Below are 17,742 nucleotides of genomic sequence, written 5' to 3'. Positions count from 1 at the left end.
GCAAACATATCGCAGTTCTTGCTTTTAGGAAATAAAGGAGGGAGAGGAAGAGGAGGTAGAGTCTCCAGCAGTGACTTCAACAGCTCATTGTCTTCACTATCCAGGAAATAGGTGTAAAAACCTGCTCAAGACGAAATAGATTTGTGAAAAAAGGAACTTCAGTATGTGAAGAAAAATGTCAAGATCAGGGCACCTTGGATATTCAGTCATTGGTCTCACTGGCGATTAGAAACTCTCGTTTGAGGTCGGGCGCAATGGTTCACCCTGTAATCCCCGCACTTTGGGAGGCCGAGGCGGGCGGATCACTTGAGGTCAGAGGTTCGGCACAAGCTGGCCAACATGGTGAAACCGCGTCTCTACTAAAAATACAAAAATTAGCCGGGAGTGTTGGCAGGCGCCTGTAATCCCAGCTACTCGGGAGGCTGAGGTAGGAGAATCACTTGAACCCAGGAGGCTGAGGTTGCAGTGAGCCGAGATCGCACCACTGCACTCCAGCCTGGGCAACAGAGCGAGACTCTGTCTCACACTCAAAAAAAAAAAGAAAGAAAAGAAAAGAAAAAAAAGAAAACAAAAAGAAAGAAATCCCCGTTTGACAGAAAGGTGGCTCATGTCACAAGAGGGAAGGAACTAGTTTATGGGCCTGGACGCCCCCAGCTGAACTGGGGGACATCTTCCTCCTCTGTTCCCGCCGCCTCGCCTTTCGGTGGACACACCGTCCTGTGCCAGACAGCAAATGTCCCAGTAGGGCTCGCAGCGCCCCCTCGGGGCAGAGAGATGCACGCGGGCGACTGTCGCAGTCACCTCGTGGCCACTGCACCAAACGCTTCTCCGAGGCTTCCCTCAGAGGCCCTCCCTCAACCGCGAGGCAGTCCTCCCCTCTTCCCTCCCGTCCACAACACAACTGTTCCCCGCCTCTCACTTGAGGGCACCGGAGCCAGCCCGAGACGCACGGCCGGCCGCAGCCCTCCTCACGGGGCTCACGACCCGGGGGCCCCACGCTGCCACCCCTTGCCCCGGGGCCCCCAACCTCACCCGCCGCCGCCACCCTCGGTCCCGGCCACTGCGGGCGGCTCTGCAGAAGAGCTACGCTCCGTCCAGTCGGACCCAGGACCCTGGCCCGGCATCTCCGCGGCGCCGAGACCGCGAGCCGTGTGCGGGAGCAGCTGTCCCAGCGTCCCTTCCCTGACAGCACGCGTGCGTCAGGCGGCTGGTATTCCGGAGAGGCGGTTCAGATGCCGGCTTCTCGCCCCTCCGAAGCCGTTCGGACACTACCCGAAGAGCTTCGGGAGAGCGGGGCGGGCAGATCCGCGACCCCGGAGTTACGGTGGGGGAGGGGCAGGAGCGCTGCGGTAGCTGAGCGTTTGCACGTTTGCACCTCTGTGGAAGCAGTGCGTCACAGGAGGGAAATATACATGCTCCCCAAAACAAGAGGTGCTTTCCACTTCAGTATTCCAGATCCTCAACACATTTGCAAATCGCGAGGGTCACCATATAGGTCAAAAGTCTGCACGCAAACCACGGACCGAAGCACGCGGCTCAAGGATGCGGAGCTTTATCTGTTATCCGTTATTACCCAGGTATCCAAGCTTAGGCTGCATCCCAACGGCCGATTTCCAACAACTACTTCTGCGCACGCGCATACCATCTCCTTCACCCCTCCACTTTTGTCTCAGGATGCTTTTCTCACCGGATTTGGCCCGCGGGCTGTCCCGTAGAAGGAGGTGTGGTAGAAATGGAGACGTAGAAAGAATGTGGATTGCGATTGGTTCGCACTTCACTTTCCCGGAACTCAGTGGGCGTCGCGCGAAGGCTGAGGGAGTGTGGCGGGCGGCTCCGGGAGCCGACATGCCTCGGTATGCGCAGCTCGTCATGGGCCCCGCGGGCAGCGGGAAGGTGAGGATCTGAGGGGACAAGGAGAGAAAAGTAGGGGTTCATGGGAGGCGGGAGGTTGGATCCTGAGGGAGCGAGGCGGCGGGTATGTGTACTGGGAACCCTGAGACCCCACGCAACTCATTTATGCTGTCTGGCTTCATGTTTTTTGTTGTTGTTTTGAAAGGGAAATAATGGTAGTTGTTAATATTTATTGGATACTTAAGCCCCAGGCAGTAGATTAAACGCCTTGCTGATTTCTACAACAACCCTGTGAGAGAGATCTCATTCTCATTTTGCAGACAACGAGACACAGAAAGGTTAAGTTCTTTGCCCAGCAAAAAAATTTAAATCCAGTTTTGTCTAAACTCCAGAATCCGGCCCTGTTTCGCTCCCAGAAGGGTAAAGTGGGGTCTCGTTAATTACTGTTTCTCAGAACTTGGAACATGGACTTTTGGTATTTAAGGTGCTTTTAGGTGGTACATGGACCCAACATTAAGGAGCATCAGATCATGTATTGAGGAAATTGTTGCCTTTTCATTTCTCTTTCAGTTCTTCGCATTTAGGAGAAATTGTGCTCGGTGCTAGTGTGTATCTTCAGCACTTATTTAATCCTCAGGTCTTTTCAGAGAGCAGTTCTTAGTCTCAGAGCTTTTAATAGGCACTTGTATTTAGCTAAAATTAAGAACATTTAAAAGTTTTATATAATTTTATGTCTAACTTCACGTTATGTCAAATATAACTGGTTTTCAGTTTACAGTAGGGATAAAATTTTTTCTTGTAAACAAATATTAAGGAAATGTTAGGAACATTCAAATACAGTGGGAATGGTGAAGATATGGATCAAATAACAGATGTGTGGGAAACATAGCCAGGCGTGGTGGCTCACGCCTGTAATCCTATCACTTTGGGAGGTGGAGGTGGACGGATCGCCTGAGCCAGGAGTTTGGGACCAGCCTTGGCAATACGGGGAAACTCTTGTCTTTACAAAAAAATGCAAAAATTAGCCAGACCTGGTGGCAGGCACCTGTAGTCCCAGCTTCTTGGGAGGCTGAGGTGGGAGGATTACCTAAACCCAGGAGGTTGAGGCTGTGGTGAGTGGTGATCGTGCCACTGCACTCCAGCCTGAGTGACAGAGATACTGTCACAAAAAAAGAAAAAGAAAAACTGGGAAACACTAGAGTCTGTGGAGGTGTTGTGTGGCCTTAGTTTTTAACAAACACATTGTTCTAAGCTGTTGAGTTATTCTGAGTAAAAAACATGTACATGTAACTAAGATACGTATGACCTTTAACTTACCCAGAGTCTGGAGTCTTTTGGGGAAGACAAATAATGACCTGTCAATTAAGATACAATGTGATGTGGCCAGGTGTGGTGGCTTAAGCCTGTAATCCTCGCACTTTGGGAGGCTGAGGCCAGCAGATCACTTGAGCCCAGGAGTTCAAGGTCAGCCTGGGCAACATGGTGAAGCCCTGTCTCTACCAAAAATACAAAAATTAGCTGGGTGTGGTGGCCAGAGCCTGTAGTCCCACCTACTCGGGGAGCTAAGGCTGGAGAATCGCTTGAGCCTGGGTCAAAGCAGCAGTGAGCTATATGATGGTGCCACTGCACTCCAGCCTGGGTGACAGAGTGAGACCCTTTGTCAAAAAAAAAAAAGATACAGACAGAGACAACAGTATGTGTAAAGGCACTGAGAGGACAGCAAAATGGATTTTTTTTTCTATAGTCTATTTTAATTTTTGTACTGATTGTGTTAAACAAGTATCTTTATAAGCTTTTGATGCCTACTATCAGAAACATTTGTTGAGTATGTTCTTTCTCCCAAGCATGTTTTGGGCCCTGGAGGTTGTGTGGGGAAAAAAACAGGCACACACAAAATCCCTGCCCTGTGGAGCTTATCTTTAAACATAATAAGTCAATTAGAAATAATTATCAAGTATTTATTATGTAGTAGGTATTGTGCTAATCCCTGTGCTTGGGAAACTGAATGACACATCTCTGCCTTTAAACAGAGGATGACACAGACAAGTAGCCTAGAATTTTTTTTTTTTTTTTTTTTTTTTTTTTTTTTGAGCCGGGAGTCTTGTTCTGTCATCCAGGTTGGAGTGCAGTGGTGTGATCTCAGTTCACTGCGACCTCCGCCTCCTGGGTTCAAGTGATTCTCCTGCCTCAGCCTCCCGAGGATCTGAGATTACAGGCATATGCCACCACGCCCGGCTAATTTTTGTGTATTTAGTAGAGGCGGGGTTTCACCATGTTGGCCAGGCTGGTCTTGAACTCCTGACCTCAGGTGATCTGCCTACCTCGGCCTCCCAAAGTACTGGGATTACAGGCGTAAACCACTGCACCCAGCCCCAGATTTTAACATAGTATGGTAACAACAACATAAGGGATAAAGAATTATCTAAACCAAACGTTACAAACTGATAGCCACCTCCAAACTATTGACCTTGGCGTTCCTTCATCTTGGAATGCTCTTCCCCTTAGGATGGCAAGCTCATTATCATATACTCAGATATCCCCTACTCAGAGACATCATCCCTGACCATCCTACCTAAAGGTTTGTTTGGATTGTACAAGTCCTGGTAGAGACACTGTGTTAGGTGTTACACTATGTAACCAGAAGTCTTCCCTTTAAATACCACTTGTCACATGTTAGAGCAGTAAGGAGCCTTAGTGATTATGGAGGACATCCCAGTTAGAGACAAGAAAGTTTAGGGGCAGAGTGGAGAAGTAAATTCCCCAGAGTTACCCATGAGTCTAAGTCAGGTTTGAATCTGCAGCCCAGTCAGATATCTTTTTCCCTTGTTTTCAGTCAGCCTCTTGGTTGGTGAAGGCATAGTTGTGACCTTAGTGGATAGTATTCCAGAGTATGGAAAGTAGCACTACACTGCCTGTTGCTTTAACCTCTCATGCCTTGTGACATTACAGAGCACCTACTGTGCCACCATGGTCCAGCACTGTGAAGCCCTCAACCGGTCTGTCCAAGTTATAAACCTGGATCCAGCAGCAGAACACTTCAACTACTCCGTGATGGCTGGTAAGTCCTGAGCAGAGGCTTCCCCCACCTTCAGGAACAGTAAGGGCTGTGGAGGCAGTGAGTACTAGCTGCTTAGCACAGAAGCTGAAAAATTACTTTTTATAGTCTGGATCCCTGGTTTTGTGGTAAATAGCATGAGCTTGTCATTTGGTCACATCTGTTCATGGTGATATGTGTGACAGTATCCTTTCTTGGTCTTTGATGTAAGATTTAAACATAAATGGGGCCGGACGCAGTGGCTCATGCCTGTAATCCCAGCACTTTGGGAGGCTGATGCAGGCAGATCATGAGGTCAGGAGTTCGAGACCAGCATGGTGAAACCCTGTCTCTACTAAAAACAAAAAAAAATTAGCTGGGCGTGGTGGCGCGTGCCTGTAATCCCAGCTACTCAGGAGAATCGCCTGAACCCAGGAGACGGACGTTGCGGTGAGCCGAGATTGCACCACTGCACTCCAGCCTGGGCAACAGAGCGAGACTCTGTCTCAAAAAAAAAAAGTAAATGAACACTTCCCTCAGCACCGTTTCATTCTGTCCCTTTTGTCCTTAGTCCTGCTGTAGTGAATCATGTGGTATGTTGCTGATCACTGTAAGTCAGGAGCCTGGGTTTGTTTTTTAAAATTCTTTTAATTTGTTCTTTCAAGTGTCTGTTGAACACCTGTTTTATGCCAGACACCAGAGTTATAGCAGAGAATAATATAGACATTATCCCTGCCATCACCAACCTTTAGGAAATAGGCAGTAAACAAAATGATAAACATGTTACAGAATGTGATGACTGCAGACGGGCTCATGAGAAGTACTCATTGGGTGAGGTTGCTTTAGCTAGGATTGTTAGGGAGGATGGTGACTCTGAGGAGGGGATCTTTGAGCCTAGACCTGAAGGATGGTAATATGCTCCTCAGACTGAGGAAAAGCCTTCCAAAATGAGGGAACATTTAGATCATTAAATATGCCAAGCTGGGTGCAGGGACATGTGCCTGTAGTCCTAGCTACTTGGGAGGCTGATGTGGGAGGATCACTTGAGCCCAGGAGTTCAAGTCCAGCCTGGGCAATATTGCAAGATCCATCTCTGAAAAATAAAATAAATAAATAAATAGCCTAGAGGTGAGAAAGGATTTGGTGTTCTCCAGGAAAGCCAAGATGTCAGTGAGCTGAAGCGTAATCACTGAAAGAAAGAAGTAGGTAGAGGCTAACAGGACATGAGAAGATGGGATTTTATCCTGTTGTCAGTGGGGTGCCACTAGAGGGTTTTAAGAAGAGGAAAGGATTGACATTTGATGTATGTTTTGGGGGTTTTTTGGTTTTTTTGAGACAGGGTCCAGCTCTGTCGCGCAGGCTGGAGTGCAGTTTCACAACCTTTGCCTCCTGAGCTGAAGCCATCCTCCCACCTCAGCCTCCCAAGTAGCTGGTACTATAGGTGCGTGCCACCATGCCTGGCTAATTTTATAATTTTTTTTTTTTTTTTTTTTTTTTGTAGAGACAGGGTTTCACCATGCTGCCCAGACTGGTCTCAAACTCCTGAGCTCAAGCAGTCTGCCGGCCTCAGTCTCCCAAAGTGCTGGGATTAGAGGTGTGAGCCACTGCATCCGGCCTTTGTTGTTGTTGTTGTTTTGTTTTGTTTTTGAGACAAGGTCTCACTCTGTCACCTAGGCTGTAGTACAGTAGCCTGATCACAGCTTATTGTAGTCTCAACCTTCTAGACTCAAGCCATCCTCCTACCTCAGTCTCCCAAGTAGCTGGGACTACAGGCACACACTATCATGCCTGGGTAATTTTTGTATTATTTGTAGAGGTGGGGTTTCATCATGTGGCCCAGGCTGGTCTCATTGCCCAGGCTGGTCTCGAACTCCTGGGCTCAAGTGACCCACCAGCTTGACTTCTGAAAGTGCTGGAATAATAGGCATGAGCCACCGCACTTGGCCTGATTTATGTTTTAAAAAATAACTCAGGTGCTTAGATGAAAAATTGACTTTAGTGGGTTGACAGTAGAAGTACAACCTGCATGGCTGGGCACGGTGGCTCATGCCTGTAATCCCAGCATTTTGGGAGGCCGAGGTGGGTGGTCACCTGAGGTCGGGAGTTCGAGACCAGCCTGACCAACATGGAGAAACCCCGTCTCTACCAAAAATACAAAATTAGCTGGGCATGGTGGCACATGCCTGTAATACCAGCTACTCGGGAGGCTGAGGCAAGAGAATCGCTTGAACCCGGGAGGCAGAGGTTCTGGTGAGCCAAGATCGCACCATTGCACTCCAGCCTGGGCAACAAGAGCGAAACTGTCTCAAAATTAAAAAAAGAAGTACAACCTGCACTGTGGCTGTTGTAGTTAGCCAGGTGTACACCAGTACTAGGGTGGTCATGGTGGAGATATAAGGAAGCTGACAGATTCAGTATATTTTGCAAGTTGAATTAATAGCATTTTGTGGGGGATTGAACCAAGAAGGCATAGGAAAGTAAGGAATCAAGGGTGACTCTTGCAGCTTTGTTGAGTGTATGATAATCATTTCCTGTGGAGGGAGACAGGTCGTTTTAGGTTTGGGGACGTTCTCTTTGCACTCACTAAGTGCAAAGAGAAACTTTTGATTTCTGTTAATGAGTGAGCAGGTTGCGGAAAGGCAGATTGAAGGGAGAGGGAGAGATGTGAAATGCTTATCTTTGAGAAAAAAAGCATTGGATTACTTTGGAACCATTTGGTTGCAGCAAACGGAAACCACTCTAAGCTAGCTTAGTTAAAAAGAGGACTTAGGATGGGCACTGTGACTCATGCCTGTAATCCCAGCACTTTGGGAGGCCAAGGCAGATGGATGGCTTGAGCCCAGGAGTAAGACCAGCCTGGGCAGCATGGTGAAACCCCATCTCTACAAGAAATATAGAAATTAGCCTGGCATGCCGGCAGACGCCTGTATTCCCAGCACTCAGGAGGCTGAGGTGGTGGGATCACTTGAGCCTACGAGGTCAAGGTTGCAGAGAGCCATGATTATGCCACTGCGCTCCAGCCTGGGCAGCAGAGTGAGACCCTGTCTAAAAAGAAAGAAAGCCAGATTTATTGTCCCAATTTGGATCAGTTATCTGTTATTTATCGCTGGGGGAGGGGTAGGAAGGTGTTGTCAGTATAAATGTGTCTGTGAATGAAGCTCAATTCTTTGTGAATGGAGAGTGTAGGTTTGAGCACAAAAATAAGTAAAAACCTAAGGTAGAAAATTCTATATACTGATTCCTAAAAATTAGTAAGATAACCATACCAGAATTTTTTAAGCCTCTCCTGTTGGTGATTTTTTTTTTTTTTCCCTGAGGCAGAGTCTGTCTCTGCTGCCCAGGCTGGAGTGCAGTGGCACCATGACATCTCACTGCAACCTCTGCCTCCTGGGTTCAAGTAATTCTCCTGCCTCAGCCTCTCGAGCAGCTGGGATTACAGGCACATGCCAGCACACCTGACTAATTTTTCTATTTTTGTTTGTTTTTGTTTTTGTTTGAGATGGAGTCTTGCTCTGTCGCCTGGGCTTGAGTGCAATGGCGTGATCTTGGCTCACTGCAACCTCCGCCTCCTGGGTTCAAGTAATTCTCCTGCCTCAGCCTCCGGAGTAGCTAGAACTACAGGCATGCACCACCACGCCTGGCTAATTTTTGTATTTTTAGTAGAGATGGGGCTTCACCATATTGGCCAGGCTGGTCTCGAACTCCTGATCTCATGATTCCCTCACCTTGGCCTCCCAAAGTGCTAGAATTACATGCGTGAGCCACCACACCCAGCCTAATTTGTATATTTTTAGTAGAGACAGGTTTCAGCATGTTGACCAGGCTGGTCTTGAACTCCTGACCTCAAGTGATCCACCTGCCTCACCCTCCAAAAGTGTTGGGATTACAGGCATGAGTCACTGCGCCGAGCTCCTGTTAGTGATTTTGATACATTATCTCATAGTTCTCATCCTTCTACCCCAGGATAAAGAAAGTGAGGCTCAGGGAGGTCAAATAGTTACCTTAGTGTTACTTTGGGAGGCCGAGGTGGGCGGATCACAAGGTCAGGAGATTGAGACCATCCTGGCTAACACCGTGAAACCCCGTCTCTACTAAAAAAAAATACAAAAAACTAGCCGGGTGTGGTGGTGGGCGCCTGTAGTCCCAGCTACTTGGGAGGCTGAGGCAGGAGAATGGTGTGAACCCGGGGGGCGGAGCTTGCAGTGAGCCGAGATCGCGCCACTGCACTCCAGCCTGGGGCACAGAGCAAGACTCCGTCTCAAAAAAAAAAAAAAGAAATGGTAATCAGTTTTCTTTTTTTCGTTTTGTACTTTTTAGGAATAGGTAATACATATTCACATGGTTCATAACGTAAAAGTACTAAAGAGTAAGTATACAGGAAAACATCTTCCTCTCAGCTCTGCATCCCAGCAATCAGCTCCCCTTCCTGGGAGCAGCCAGTGTTACCAGTTTCTGGTGTGTTCTTTCATAGCCTGTGCACATAAAATTCAAGATGTATATGTATTATGTCTATGTAGTGAATTTTTGTCTTTTATTAACACCAATGATAGCATTCTTACACAGTTCTGTACCTTGCATTTTTCACTGAACAATATGCCTAGGAGGTTGTATTATTGTTAATACTTAAAGAGATTTTCCCCATTTATGACTGTGTAGTATTCCATTGTCTGGCTGAACAATAATTTATTTGCTAATTTCTCTATTGATGGACACTGCTACAGTGAAAAGCCATGTACATAAATAATTTCCTGCATATGAGTTTTTTATGTAATTATTAACTTTTATGTTCTATTTGTAGTAAGGATAACAATTTTTGAAGGGACACATGTATTCTGGGCCCTATTTGTCCTTTTCAGACATCCGGGAACTGATCGAGGTGGATGATGTAATGGAGGATGATTCTCTGCGATTTGGTCCCAATGGAGGATTGGTATTTTGCATGGAGTACTTTGCCAATAACTTTGACTGGCTGGAGAACTGTCTTGGCCATGTAGAGGACGACTATATACTTTTTGATTGTCCAGGTGAATCAACAATTTGAATGCTTTCCTTAAAGTCTTGATAGTTCCATCCTTAATAGGAGAAGGGAGAGTGAGCATTTGTAGCTCTAAACTATACTGCAGTAGAGTACCAAGCTATTCTTATTCAATGGCTGTGACTTATTAAGTCTATCTATTGAGGCCGGGTGCAGTGGCTCATGCTTGTAATCCCAGCACTTTGGGAGGCCGAGGTGGGTGGATCACGAAGTCAGGAGATCGAGACCATCCTGGCTAACATGGTGAAACCCATCTCTACTAAAAATACAAAAAATTAGCTGGGTGTGGTGGCGGGCGCCTGTAGTCCCAGCTACTCGGGAGGCTGAGGCAGGAGAATGGCATGAACCCAGGAGGTGGAGCTTGCAGTGAGCCAAAATCGCATCACTACATTCCAGCCTGGGCAACAGAGTGAGACTCTGACTCAAAAGCAAACAAAAAAAAGTATATCTATTGAGTGCTTGATTTGTACACTGGGAATACCATAGAGCACAGATAGCCATGGTCTCTGGCCTCATGGAGCTCACAGTTTGGCAGAACTTAAGACAGTACAAAGAAATAGCGTCCAAATGATTATTTAATATTCAGTTGTCATTGAGTATTCCACAGGAATAGTACAGATCATCACACAGATAATGGCGGTTAGAGAGGCATCTGATGCGGCCTTTCAGCTGGGCTGGAGGCTGAGGAAAGCAGAGGGCACAGCCTGCTGAACACCTCCCAGGAGGAAGGAACAATGCTGTTTTAAGGCACTGAAAAGGCCGATGTGGCTGGAGCATAATAAAGAGGCAATTGTCATGAGGTGTGACTGGTAGGAGAAAGATAATAGCACATGGCTTCTGAAGCCAAATAGTGAATTTTCTTTTTTTTTTTTCTTTTTTCTTTTCTTTTTTTTTTTTTTTTGAGACAGAGTTTCACTCCTGTCACTCAGGCTGGAGTATGATGGCGCCATCTTGGCTCACTCCAGTCTCCACTTCCTGGGTTCAAGTGATTCTCCTGTCTCAGCTTCCCAAGTAGCTGGGATTACAGGTGCCCACCACCACACCCGGCTAATTTTTGTATTTTTAGTAGAGACAGGGTTTCACTATGTTGGCCAGGCTGGTCTCAAACTCCAGACCTTAGGTGATTCACCTGCCTCGGCTTCCCAAATGCTGGGATTACTTGTGTGAGCCACCACGCCCAGCCCAAATTGTGAATTTTCAACTTGAGCCTGACCTGGCTTTGACCATTTATGTCCCTCACTTTTTTCCCCTTGCTTTTAATTGACCATACATATACCCACAGAAAAGGATATATGTCATAAGTATACAGCTTGATGAATATTCCCAAACTATAGATATCTTTGTATCACTTATTTATTTATTTTTGTAGAGATATTGTATTGCTCAGGCAGGTCTCAAAGTCCTGGGCTCAAGCTATCCTCCCACTTTAGCCTCCCAAAATGCTGGGATTACAGGTGTGTGAGCCATGGTATCTGGTCAGTAGCACTCACATTGATTGGCAGAAAACTAAAGTGTGAAGAACCTCATGTTCGTTCTTTCTTTTTTCTTTTCTTTCTTTTTTTTTTTTTTTTTTAAAGACGGAGTCTTACTCTATCACCCAGGCTGGAGTGCAGTGGCGTGATCTTGGCTCACTGCAGCTGCCTCCTCCCGGGTTTAAGCGATTCTTGTGCCTCAGCATCCCAAGGAGTAGCTGGGACCACAGGCACGCACCACCACGCCTGGCTAATTTTTTTGTATTTTTAGTAGAGACAGGGTTTCACTATGTTGGCCAGACTGGTCTTGAACTCCTGGCCCCAAGTGATCCACTCACCACAGCCTCCCAAAGTGCTGGGATTACAGGCATGAGCCACCCTGCCCAACCAGAGAACCTCATTTTCTACATAAAACGTAATAGGGAGTCCTATGGTGGCAGTACCTTAGGTTTTATGATTGCTTTGAGAGGCTGTGGGCCCCTTAAAAATGTGTTGGCTTTTATTTTTATCCATCTTATGGGGAAAATTTGTTTCCTCTAACTTGATGATTTAACATATTTGCTGTTTCTAAAATTCTTGCAATACTCTTCATGTAGGTCAGATTGAGTTGTACACTCACCTGCCTGTGATGAAACAACTGGTCCAGCAGCTCGAGCAGTGGGAGTTCCGAGTCTGTGGAGTTTTTCTTGTTGATTCTCAGTTCATGGTGGAGTCATTCAAGGTCTGAAGCTAAATCTCTTACGGATTTCTTTTCTTTTTTTTTTTTTTTTTTTTGAGACAGAGTCTTACTCTGTTGCCCAGGCTGGAGCACAGTGGCGTGATCTCAACTCACTGCAACCTCTGCCTCCCGGTTCAAGTGATTCTTGTGCCTCAGCCTCCTGAGTAGCTGGAATTACAGGTGCGTGCCACCATGCCTGGCTAATTTTTGTATTTTTAGTAGAGACGGGGTTTTACCATGTTGGCCAGGCTAGTCTCAAACTCCTGACCTCAAACATCAAGTGATCTACCTGCCTTGGCCTCCCAAAGTCTCTTATAGATTTTTAAACTATGAGTACAAGCAGATGACAATTCCCTTTAATTATTGTGTGATTCTGAACATTTCACAAATGATTCCAGAGTTACTTAGTATCCCTTTTGTTATTAAATTATTATAATATGTTGTAAATCAAAAATAGTAAATTTATTATATCATAAAGATTTAAGAAGAACTGCTTACCAAGAAAAAACTGAGGTTGTTGGGCAAAGTGGCTCACACCTATAATCTCAGCACTTTGGGAGGCCAAGGCAGGAGGATTGCTTGAGCCCAGGAGTTCCAGACCTGCTTGGGCAACAGAGTGAGACCCTGTCTCTACAACAAATACAAAAATTAGCTAGGCATTGTGGCACGTGCCTGTAGTCCCAGCTACTTGGGAAGCTGAAGTGGGAGGATTGCTTGAGTACAGGAAGCAGAGGTTGCAGTGAGTTGAGATCGCCAAGATCGCACCATTGCACACCAGCCTGAGTGACAGAGTGAGACTCTGTCTCTAAAGAAAAGGGGGGGGGGTAGCGGGAGAGAAAAAACTGAAGCAGATGGCTATTTTATAAAAGTCTATTTTTAATTTTCTGAGGACCTTTTGACCAGTTTATGAACTACCTAGATCAAATTTTTTATTAATAGCTCTTAAGGAATAGTAGATGGGAAAGGAAATTAAAATGCTGTCTAAATTGAGATTTGTGATCACTGTATGTTATCTATATCTTCCCTCACCTTTGGGAACCAAGGGTCAAGCATCTGATTAGGGAACATTTTTTTTTTTCTATATGGCTAGCATTTCTTTTAATAAAATAATAATTTTGCCTTTTCCACATGTTCTGAACTAGCATTTCTTTCTTTTTTTTTTTTTTTTTTTTTGAGACCGAGTTTCGCTCTTGTTGCCCAGGCTGGAGTGTGGTGGTGCGATCTTGGCTCACTGGAACCTCCGCCTCCTGGGTTCAAGTGATTCTCCTGCCTCGTTACTCCCAAGTAGCTGGGATTACAGGCACGTGCCACCACGCCCGGCTAATTTTGTATTGTTAGTAGAGACAAGGTTTCACCATGTTGGCTAGGCTGGTCTTGAACTCCTGACCTCAGGTGATCTGCCCACCTTGGCCTCCCAAAGTGCTGGATTACAGGTGTGAGCCACCATGCCCAGCCTGCATTTCTTTTATTTAGGCCAGTTCTGTTCCAGTGAGGAATAGAAGACTCTTTATGCAAAGGCCAGGTAACTTTGTTGGCAACAGTCAGTTCATCTTCCCTTTTCTGTTTCCTCCTTCAGTTTATTTCTGGCATCTTGGCAGCCCTAAGTGCCATGATCTCTCTAGAAATTCCACAAGTCAACATCATGACAAAAATGGATCTGCTGAGTAAAAAAGCGAAAAAGGAAATTGAGAAGTGAGTTCACTCTTCTTCCATTATCAGATCTCAATTGCAGAGATGAACCTTCTGTTTTATTTAGACGGGAAGTTTGGTTGGTTTATAAACCTAGTCTCCTGAATTCATCAGTCTTTCTCTCTTTTAAAGGTTTTTAGATCCAGACATGTATTCTTTATTAGAAGATTCTACAAGTGACTTAAGAAGCAAAAAATTCAAGAAAATGACTAAAGCTATATGTGGACTGGTAAGCTTTTAAAGTTTGGATTTTTTGGCCAGGTGCAGTGACTCATGCCTGTAATCCTAGCACTTTGGCAGACCAAGGCGGGAAGATTGAGTCCAGGAGTTCAAGACCAGCGTGGGCAACAACTCTGTCACTAAAAACAATTTTTAAATTAGGCCAGGCACAGTGGCTCACACCTGTAATCCTAGCACTTTGGGAGCCAGGGCAGGCTGATCATTTGAGGTTAAGAGTGCGAGACCAAGCCTGGCCAACATGGTGAAACCCTGTCTCTACTAAAAATACAAAAAAAAAGTTATCTGGACATGGTGGTGTGCACTTGTAATCCCAGTACTCGGGAGCCTGAGGCAGAAGAATCAGTTGAACCTGGTGGTGGAGGTTGCAGTGAGTGGAGATCACGCTACTGCAGTCCAGCCTGGGCAACAGAGCAAGACTTTGTTTCAAAAAAAAAAAAAAAAATTAGGCCAGGTGCAGTGATTTATGCCTGTAATCCCAGTTCTTTGGGAGGCTGAGGTGGGTGGATCACCTGAGGTCAGGAGTTCGAGACCAGCCTGGCCAACATGGTGAAACCCCGTCTCTACTAAAAAATTCAAAAATTAGCCAGGCATGGTGGCGCATGCCTGTAATCCTAGCTATTTGGGAGGCTGAGGCAGGAGAGTTGCTGGAACACAGAAGGTGGAGGTTGCAGTGAGCCAAGATAGTGCCATTGCACTCCAGCCCAGTCCAACAACAGCAAGACTCAAAAAAAAAAAAAAACAAAAAAGCCAGGCATGATGCTGCACGCCTGTAGTTCCACTCTGGAGGCTGAGGTGGGAGGATCCCTTGAGCCTGGGAGGTCAAGGCTGTAGTGAGCCATGATCATGCCACTGTGTTCCAGCCTGGGTGGCAGAGAGACCCCATCTCAAAAAAACAAAAAGGGGGCCAGGCGCGCAGCGGCTCACACCTATAATCCCAGCGCTTTGGGAGGCCAAGGTGGGTGGATCACTTGAGATCAGGAGTTCAAGACCAGGCTGACCAACATGGTGAAACACCGTCTCTACTAAAAATACAAAATTAGCCGGGCATGGTGGCACACGCCTGTAATCCCAGCTACTTGGGAGGCTGAGGCAGGAGAATTGCTTGAACCTGGGAGGCGGAGGTTGAGCAACAAGAAAAAAACTCTGTCTCCAAAAAAAAAAAAAGATTAAAAAAAAAAGTTGAAGTTTTTTGGGTTTTTTTCCTAAACACCTGGTCAAATGTTTGCCTGTGTCCAGTCATTTGCCGCCTTTATAAAAAGCACAGTTCATCCCTATTTTCTGCAAAGTGGAGGAAGGAAAAGGGCTGTGGGCTGGTTAGTCAGCAGTTTAATTTAGAAGTAGTTATTGGTAGTGGCCAATAAATTAACTAACATCTCATTATTTCTAGCCATTTGGAGAGTTCAGGACTGTTTGTGCTCCTGTGAAATTTCCAGTGGTTGTTGAATTCAGATAAATAGCCGTGAAACAGTGTCTAGTTAAAGTAATAAGCTAACAAGTGTTCTAGCCAATCAGAAGTCAGAAAAATCAATGATTTACTCTCTGTGTCTAGCTATCCCTCCTCCTCCTCTTCCCCTAAATACATCAGTGTTTTTATTCAGAAGTATAAATGGTTATAAAACTCAAATATAAGTTGAAAATTATGTATTTTGCACAACTTCAGAATGAACTTTTCTTGAAATCTGCAACTTGTAGATTGATGACTACAGCATGGTTCGATTTTTGCCTTACGATCAGTCAGATGAAGAAAGCATGAACATTGTATTGCAGCATATTGATTTTGCCATTCAATATGGAGAAGACCTAGAATTTAAAGAACCAAAGGTAATTTCTGATTTGGGGTGTTTGTTAGCTTTTGATAAAAATATTTGCCAGCACAGGCCGGGCGCGGTGGCTCAAGCCTGTAATCCCAGCACTTTGGGAGGCCGAGACGGGTGGATCACAAGGTCAAGAGATCAAGACCATCCTGGCTAACACGGTGAAACCCCGTCTCTACTAAAAAAATACAAAAAAATTAGCCGGGCGAGGTGGCGGGCGCCTGTAGTCCCAGCTACTCGGGAGGCTGAGGCAGGAGAATGGCGGGAACCCGGGAGGCGGAGCTTGCAGTGAGCCGAGATCGCGCCACTGCACTCCAGCCCGGGCGACAGAGCGAGACTCCGTCTCAAAAAAAAAAAAAAAAATTTGCCAGCACTCACTGGACTCTTGCATAATCCAGGAGACTCCTTAAATTAGTTTTTTGTCTTACTGATGGCAGTTAACTGGGCTTTTCTGGGTGATCTCTGAAATTAACACTGTGCTCCACAAGCTGTATCACTTTTACTCTATTTTTGTTGAGGCAGTATGATGAAGCTTCTGTGTATTCAGAGCTTGGGTGTATGTGCAAAGAGGAGGCGAAATTGGGCTGCCCTCACATATGTCATTGAGAAGACTAATGATAGTGTCAGCAAAGCATTTTTTTAAATTTCTTTTATTTTTTATTTTCCTGACCACTAGACTACCAGGGAAGTAAAGCACTATCACAGGAAATTAGCCAAGGATCGTCATGAATGTAAATTCAAATGAGAAATGCTTCTGAGATAGAAGCACATTAATTTACTACATATCTGGGAAAAAAATCTGTCAATCATGCCTTTTCTTACTATTAACAGTTATCTGTAAGCAACACCTGGAGCTGGTGCTGGGTAATTAGTTCCACATAGGGTATTTATTACCTGAAAAATATTTAAACACATACTAGTTTTGACTGAGGGGAAATAAATATATTTTCTATTTTGTGTTTCCATTGTGTCAGGAACGTGAAGATGAGTCTTCCTCTATGTTTGACGAATATTTCCAAGAATGCCAGGATGAATGAAGAGTTTACTAAAAAGTAACCATCTATACATGAAGAGCTTGTGGCCAAACCAGTAGAACATTCTTCTCTTCAAAGGATGCAGTAGTAGAAAGCTACTTATTTTAATGAAAAAAGTAATACCTCATTCTTTATCAGCCACATGCCTGAATCAAGTTTTTAATTATTCTGAAACTGCTGCTGTTTAAAGTGGAATCTTTTAGTGTTATAACAGCATCACTTTAGATTTTATAAGTCAAAATTGAAATGAATGCACATAGATTTGTATATAATATAAATTAGCACCTGAGCTAAGGTTAAGGCTAAACTTATTTTCACTTTTTGTATTATTTTTGAGATGCAGGAATTACTGTAACAAAATATGTGTGTCCGAAGGGAAAAAGCTACAAGTATATACATAAGACCATTGCTTATCTGTATCTTCCCATTTTCCTGTATTGAAAATGTATATTATTTATATAACTTAAAAAGTAAAAATAACTATGTTTTGAGATATGTATGTATATATATAAAAGAAACAGAAAGGTTTTTAATGATTCTTGGGCCTAGATAACAAGTACAGTGCAGTGTCTAATTTGATTCATTTTAATTAAAGAAGCAAAATGTGGCCCAGCATGGTGGCTCACACCTATAATGCCAGCACTTTGGGAGGCCGAGGCAGGCGGATCACCTGAGGTCAGGAGTTCAAGACCAGCATGGTGAAAGCCTGTCTCTACTAAAAATAACAAAAAAAAATAGCTGGGCATGGTGGCTCCTGCCTGTAATTCCAGCTATTTGAGAGGCTGAAGTGGGAGAATCCCTTGAATCCAGAGGGTGGAGCTTGCAGTGAGCCAGGATCGCACCATTGCACTCCAG

At 45.1% G+C, this 17,742-nt stretch overlaps 2 protein-coding genes across 6 annotated transcripts in view; one reads left to right on the top strand and one right to left on the bottom strand.

Annotated features, from left to right (window-relative positions):
* The window catches only part of FAM216A (family with sequence similarity 216 member A), a 28,013-nt gene extending 26,391 nt beyond the window's left edge, over positions 1-1,622 (bottom strand). For all 3 annotated transcript variants that reach the window (XM_077955085.1, XM_015152779.2, XM_077955084.1), the window contains exon 1: positions 1,033-1,622. In XM_077955085.1, the coding sequence (XP_077811211.1) occupies positions 1,033-1,124 (92 nt within the window). In that variant the 5' untranslated portion in view covers positions 1,125-1,622. The remainder of the gene's footprint in view (positions 1-1,032) is intronic.
* GPN3 (GPN-loop GTPase 3) lies at positions 1,355-17,378 on the top strand. 3 transcript variants are annotated; one of them, XM_002798775.4, is made up of 8 exons: positions 1,355-1,577; positions 4,801-4,909; positions 9,742-9,909; positions 11,989-12,113; positions 13,687-13,802; positions 13,932-14,028; positions 15,732-15,860; positions 16,828-17,378. In XM_002798775.4, the coding sequence occupies exons 1-8, from the start codon at positions 1,413-1,415 to the stop codon at positions 16,888-16,890; spliced, it is 972 nt and encodes a 323-aa protein (XP_002798821.1). In that variant the 5' UTR covers positions 1,355-1,412; the 3' UTR covers positions 16,891-17,378. The 3 variants fall into 3 exon arrangements, with proteins under 3 accessions (XP_002798821.1, XP_077811202.1, XP_077811204.1); XM_077955076.1 differs by lacking the exon at positions 1,355-1,577 and adding an exon at positions 1,792-1,893; XM_077955078.1 differs by lacking the exon at positions 1,355-1,577 and adding an exon at positions 1,792-1,923.
* Positions 17,379-17,742: the final 364 nt, after the last annotated feature.

This window comes from Macaca mulatta, chromosome 11 (assembly GCF_049350105.2).
Source record: "Macaca mulatta isolate MMU2019108-1 chromosome 11, T2T-MMU8v2.0, whole genome shotgun sequence".
Classification (NCBI taxonomy): Eukaryota; Metazoa; Chordata; class Mammalia; order Primates; family Cercopithecidae; genus Macaca; species Macaca mulatta.
Note: the sequence above shows the minus strand (reverse complement) of the source record. Positions and strands in the feature narration are given on the sequence as shown.

Coding starts and splice junctions, on each gene's coding strand:
- GPN3 (XM_002798775.4), top strand. CDS start 1,413: ATGCTCCCCAAAACAAGAGGTGCTTTCCACTTCAGTATTCCAGATCCT. Junction 1,578..4,800: donor TGTTATCCGTTATTACCCAG/GTATCCAAGCTT, acceptor GTGACATTACAG/AGCACCTACTGTGCCACCAT. Junction 4,910..9,741: donor CAACTACTCCGTGATGGCTG/GTAAGTCCTGAG, acceptor TGTCCTTTTCAG/ACATCCGGGAACTGATCGAG.